Source organism: Ahaetulla prasina, chromosome 3 (assembly GCF_028640845.1).
Source record: "Ahaetulla prasina isolate Xishuangbanna chromosome 3, ASM2864084v1, whole genome shotgun sequence".
NCBI lineage: Eukaryota > Metazoa > Chordata > Lepidosauria > Squamata > Colubridae > Ahaetulla > Ahaetulla prasina.
The window spans coordinates 168843735-168850138 of NC_080541.1; the positions used below are offsets into that span (position 1 = coordinate 168843735).

A 6404-nucleotide genomic window follows, 5' to 3' on the forward strand; every position below is an offset into this window, starting at 1 on the left:
TTCTTAGAGGACTGAGATTTATTGCTTGTGTCTCCTGTGAAGTCTGACAGGATGTGACTCTATTAGTTTTCTTAGTGTGTGATTAGCTTCATTAATCACTCTGCTTTCTTGAACAAATTATTATTATAAGCCAGACTGCGTTGTTTTCCATTTTCTACAATCCTGTATTTTATCTTCAGACTTCCATCTTTTTTTGGGACTAGAAAAAAAAGTAAAAAGATTAAGATGGAAGTAGCTTTATTTATTTTGTTTGTATCCCTCCACCATACGTCTATCAGGATGATATTTACATAAGCTGATTGACACATACCACTTGATACTGCATAGCTATGTAATAATTAGTCTATCTGTTGCATATTAAGGTAATCAGATCTTTAACATAGCAAGAAATATTCCTTATAATTGAGGAATATTGAGGAACATGGAAATTTATTTCCCATGTTCTATCCCTGTGGTGGTAATAACATATTATTGGTGATGATTTAAATATGGAACACAAATACACATGTAATCTTAAGTAGAAAGTCAGGCTCTATGACCAAAAAGCAAATGGCAAAAATAGTGTCTGCAAATAAGTGCTGCTCCTAAAACTGAAAGTAGTAGGAATGAATAAACATCTATCCCAAAGTTTCTGTCCCAGACAAAACTCATGGAAATATGGAACCAGTGCTTCTGATACACAAAAGCTAGCAGCTTTGCTTAAAAGTTGGGAGAAAAAGGCTAAAGATTTAAAGAACTAAGGAGAAATTTCCTGACAGAACAATTAATCAGTGGAACAACTTGCCTCCAGAAGTTGTGAATGCTCCAACACTGGAAGTTTTTAAGAAGAGATGGGACAACCATTGGTCTGAATTGATATACGGTTTCCTGCCTGAGCAGAAGGTTGGACTAGAAGACCTCCAAGATCCCTTCCAACTCTGTTATTCTATTTTATTCTATTTTGGATTCTCATTGAAGATTATTACTGATTTAGAATGTGGCACCTTTGAGTTTTTTCTCTGAGGCCATGCAATTCCTTCCCAGATATTTTGTGCATTTAATAGCCTCCCCCACTCTCTGAACCTTTGAAATTTTGTTCACAGAGGTTCCTCTGTTTCCAGCCAACTATTCTAAACCACAGAGAGAGAGAGTGACTAGAGCGTCCACTTACAGGCCTATTCCTTCTGCCACTTCTAGGCTACATCTCTATAGCCAGAAGAACCCTGAACTCTCTGGCAGTTGGAGAGAGGCAACAGCTTCAGCTATTAGCAGGCCTTTCCTTCTGCACAGAGTATGCCTGGCCCATCCACAGACCAGGGGAAAGGCAAGTCCTGGAAAGAAGGAGCCAGGGATATCATGGCTCCCTTCTCTCAGCACATATCCTGGTTCTGGAAAGCAGATGAGACTTTTCCCAAGAGCCTTAAGAAAAATGGTCCCGAGAGCAGGATCCTCAACAGTGAAGACAAAATGGAAGGCAGCAGGTGCCCCCACCCCAAGCCCTGGTCTCAGCTGCTGGCAGGGCTGTGCCCCACAACCTGGATCCTAGAAGGAAACTGCAGGGGCAGCAACCGGCTCTCTTTTTACTCTGGGCTGTCAAGTAGCTGCAGGGAAATGAACCTGGAGCCCTCCAAAGATGGCAGCCCAGCCCTTCCACCCAGGGATCTGCTCAGCCTGTCAGCAGCTTCAGTAACCAAAAAGGACAGTCCCATGGGACAGGTGGTGGAGGAAGAGTACTCCTGCGAGTATGGCTCATTTACCTATCTGCTGCTGTGCTCCTTAGGTGGGGTGGTGAGTTGTGGTGCAACGCACACAGCGGTAGTGCCCCTGGATGTGGTGAAGTGCCGCATGCAGGTGGAACCCAGGCGTTACCAAGGGCTTATGCAAGGCCTTTCTCTTACGGTGCGAGAGGAGGGGATTCCTGGCCTGGCTAAAGGATGGGCTCCAACAGCCATAGGTTATTCCATGCAGGGCTTTGGCAAGTTTGGACTTTATGAATTCTTCAAGTTACAGTACTCTGAGTTTTTGGGTCCGGAGCAAGCTTATCTGTGGCGGACTAGCCTCTACCTCGCTGCTTCAGCCAGTGCCGAATTCTTTGCTGACATTGCTTTGGCTCCGATGGAAGCAGTCAAGGTACGGATTCAGACCCAGCGTGGTTATGCCAAAACATTGCGAGAAGCAGCTCCCAAAATGTATATCGAAGAAGGACTCTGGGCTTTCTATAAGGGTGTATATCCCCTCTGGCTGCGACAGATCCCTTATACCATGATGAAGTTTTCCTGCTTTGAACGAACTATAGAAGCACTCTATAAATACGTCATTCCTAAACCGCGAGATCAATGCAGCAAGATGGAACAACTTGGAGTCACATTTGTTGGCGGATATATCGCTGGCATCTTCTGTGCTATAGTCTCACACCCGGCTGATTCTGTGGTGTCAGTGCTGAACCAAGAAAGGGGCACCACTGTTTTGGGTGTCCTCAAGAAGTTGGGCATGCATGGGATCTGGAAAGGCCTCTTCACCCGTATTCTGATGATTGGTACCCTCACTGGACTGCAGTGGTTCATCTACGATTCTGTTAAAGTTTATCTCAAGTTGCCTCGTCCCCCTCCACCTGAAATGCCTGAATCTTTGAAAAAGAAACTCTCTCAAAATTAAATCCATACTAAAAGGCTGTGTTTCAAGAATACTCTAATTCTGTAAGAATGTTTAATTCACCTGATTTGTGAATATCACTGAGCCATGGAAATTTGCTATAGTGTGACTCAATCCCAGAACTAAGCTTTAGAGAGTTTCAACAGTCTATAAAAGAAGCTTCTTAATGAAACTTTAATGCATGTCATTTAACAGAATAACATTGTCTTGCAGTTTTATTTTCTTCTTAACTGCACTCAAAATACGTAGCAGATAATGCAATTATTAGTTTTTATAGGCTGTTAAATATTTTAAGGTTAACCAGTTAATAGCAACTGCTAGAGAAGTTGGTTGTTGTAATACTGTTGTAATGATTTGATAATTATTATCAACAGGACATGTTGTCAGGCAGCCTAGATAGTACTGTGATTCTAAGATATTGAACAAAAATTTGAAGTAACATAAAAGTATAAACTCTGAAAAATGGCATTCTTAGCAGCAGTGTATTAGAAAGCTTATTTTTAAGTGTCATGGATCTCTAATAATCCAAAGTGCCAGTTTATACATGGATAAATATGTATTTTTGTGGCAGGACATTTTTTAAAATAGATTTTGGTATCTAACTATAAAAGTTTCTACTACCTTTAAAAAAGCATTCATTTCATCCACATAGAATCTTCTGTGCTGGAAAAGGGGAAAAATGTAATTTTGTATTGTGATTTCCATGTTTATTGGACAAGTCTTTTGGAACTTGCATGAATGTTGTTCCTCTCTGTTCTTAAAGCAGTCCATCAGCCTGACATAGGCGCACTTCTTCCAAATTATTTTTGAAACATGCACATGTTTTATATATATTGAATAATTCTTTCTCTGTATAAAAATGCTGTATCCTCTGATTTGAACCAAATCTATTTTTTCTTGATTCAAGTTACTGGAATTATAGAAATAAAAACTATACACTATAGTATTCTTCGAACTCAGCTAAAATTCTGCATTTTGATGATCCTTTACCAGTATGTTATTCCTTCTTTTGTTGTACAATTTAATTTGAACATTTATTGTTACTACAGGAAATAAAGTTATTGTGGTTATTATGGAAATATAAATCCTGTATCCGACAATGCTTTTTAAAACATACAGTATTAGCTACTATATATTTTATACAAAAAAGCAATCTTTTTTATTTCAAATGAATGGTCTTGCCATTTAGTGTTATTGCAAAACCTGTATAAGTGATATTCAATTGTCTTTTATACCTTTAATGATGTAACTTAATTTGTAAAATTATAGTCAACTAATTTATTATTTCCTGCTGTATCCACAAGACCTAAGTATTGTTTCTAGAGCCTAGTATAATTGTTTAAAGGTTCAATGATCAGGAATAATTACTATTATAATCCAAACGTCTAGAAGGCAGCACGACTATTGATCTACTCAGCAAAACAAAATGTAGTATATGTTGAAAATTTAAAAGAAAGAAGATTTTGAATCGACTGATCAGTGACAAATTCTGTTTCAACACTGCTTTCACTCATTTCCCGATTTTGGTTTCAGATGAGACTTCTTTAACAGCACCAATCCTCTTCAGAGCTTAGCTCTCATTATTTGAATATGCTTTGATTTGATATTAGGTAAGAGTGCTCCCACAGTGTCAAATATAACTTAAGACCTAGTTACTCGTGTCTCATTTCTATCCCTTTATAGCTTGACACTGAGACAGAATGATATTGCAGAATGATATTGGAGGGGATGGAAGGAGAGGAATTGTCCAGAGAATTGTGTTCTATATAGTGCAATAAACATGCCCTTGTTGGTGATTCTGAAATGTTGGCAACTGGAAAGTTGTGATGATCCATAAAAATAGAAATAGAAAATCCATAGTATGAAAAGTACATTATGCTCTAGTTCTATAAAAAGTACTATAGTAGGCTACCAAATATGTAGGCATCCATGAACCATAGCACTCAAAATATATAATATGTATAATATTGTGTAGTTGCTATGTAAATTTGGTAATGTAATACTGTTGCCGTGATCAACAGCAATATTGCTTAATTTTCGTCAAGGATCAGATCAAATCCATCAGATCATACCATACAAGATGGTTTAAATTAACATAAAATAACCGCAAATCTAAAATTATAAAATTAATCAGGTGTGAAGATTCTTTTGTAAGTAGGATTTTTTTAAAACTGTTAGGTTCAGAGAACAATTAATTCTAACATAACAGTTGTGACATACAGTGATCCATGTCACTTGCTGTTTTGCATCCTCATACTAAGTTTGGTTTCTGGGGGTGGCCTCAAGGAATTAATAGGAACGTCTCAATATCAGGAGAGCAAATCCAAGGGGATTTATTTAGCTGATAGTTAAATAATCATGATTCAGATCCCTGTCCTACGTTCAAAAGTCCAGCTTTGAGTTGCAAAAATTGCATTGTGGATACAATGAGGATCTTGAAGACCACTTTGAGATTTTGATTAGCTGAAGTTAAGTTCCATATAAGATTTTGCTAGAGCAAATTAAAATTAAAGCTTTAATGCCAGTAGAATAAAAGAGACAGCTTTGGTGCACTTGCAAGTTATGAACTTACTTTACTTTTTTAATTCAACGATGTTCAAATTCCTTATTGTACTTAAAGATAAATAGTGTAATGCTTAATTTTTTAATAAGCAAAATAGTGCAGGCTGAGGAACTATTTACTGTGTCAAGAGGAAAACCACTGCGGTATTTATAATTTTAAAAATGGGGTTTTTTTTCCTATTCTTAATGGGCTTTCACCGCTAATCTTGATCTGTAATACATTTTATCTATTAAAAAAAAGCTCAATTAGGGATATATTGGAGGTACTATAGATTAGAGAAAGAGCTTCTTTAAAGCAATTAATTCCTTGGTTATGCTATTTGTCTATCAACTATAGTAAGGCCAATCTTCATCTTTTGCTTGCAATATCTTAATTGCATAAAAATTATTTTATTTCAAATTGAGGTGTATTTTTAATTGGATTTGAAAAACCATCTTATGATTTATTTTGCAAAAAATTATGATCTAGCAAACCACCTGATACCCATCATTTATTTAAACAATAAAAAAGCAGATAGTAAGGAGATCAACCTTGGGGTATATTCAGTTCTGAAGCATTACTAGTCATATGAAAATTCCACGTATTTTCCATATACTTAATCCCAATTTATGTTATAATGTTTTATATCTCTAAACAGATTACCAATATACCACCTTTAGAAAAACCTTTAGAAAATTTGCTACTAGAAGATTATTGGTAATTTAATAATAGCGAGAGCAGAGTTTCCACGCATTCTACAATTTTATGGAACATACTTAGAAGTGGATATGCTTTAGTTGCTTTCCCCCAAATTCATGCAATAAATAAATCTTACCCATTTGTTTACTGGGATCCAATAATATTTTAATAATAATAATAATAATAATATTTTAATTTGTATATTTTAATTTGTATACCGCCCTTCTCCCGAAGGACTCAGGGCGGTGAACAGCCAAAATAAAATACAAAAGAAACAATGCATACAATACTAAAAAACAACCCTTAAAAAACTTATTCAAATGGCCAAATTTAAAATATAATAACGCCCTATAAAATTGACAGAAATTTAAAACCCATAAAATCAAATTAAAATTTTTTTAAATCAAGCCAGTCCAGCAAGGCGGAATAAATAGGTTTTAAGTTCGCGGCGAAAGGTCCTAAGGTCAGATAGTTGTCGAAGTCTGGGGGAAGTTCATTCCACAGGGTAGGAGCCCCCACAGAGAAGGCCCTC

The 6404-nt window shown here is 36.6% G+C and overlaps 1 protein-coding gene across 1 annotated transcript; it reads left to right on the forward strand.

The window, feature by feature from the left end:
* Nucleotides 1-1590: 1590 nt before the first annotated feature.
* LOC131195048 (solute carrier family 25 member 3-like) lies at nucleotides 1591-2634 on the forward strand. Its single transcript, XM_058176673.1, has one exon. The coding sequence runs from the start codon at nucleotides 1591-1593 to the stop codon at nucleotides 2632-2634; it is 1044 nt and encodes a 347-aa protein (XP_058032656.1).
* The last annotated feature ends 3770 nt before the right edge of the window (nucleotides 2635-6404 follow it).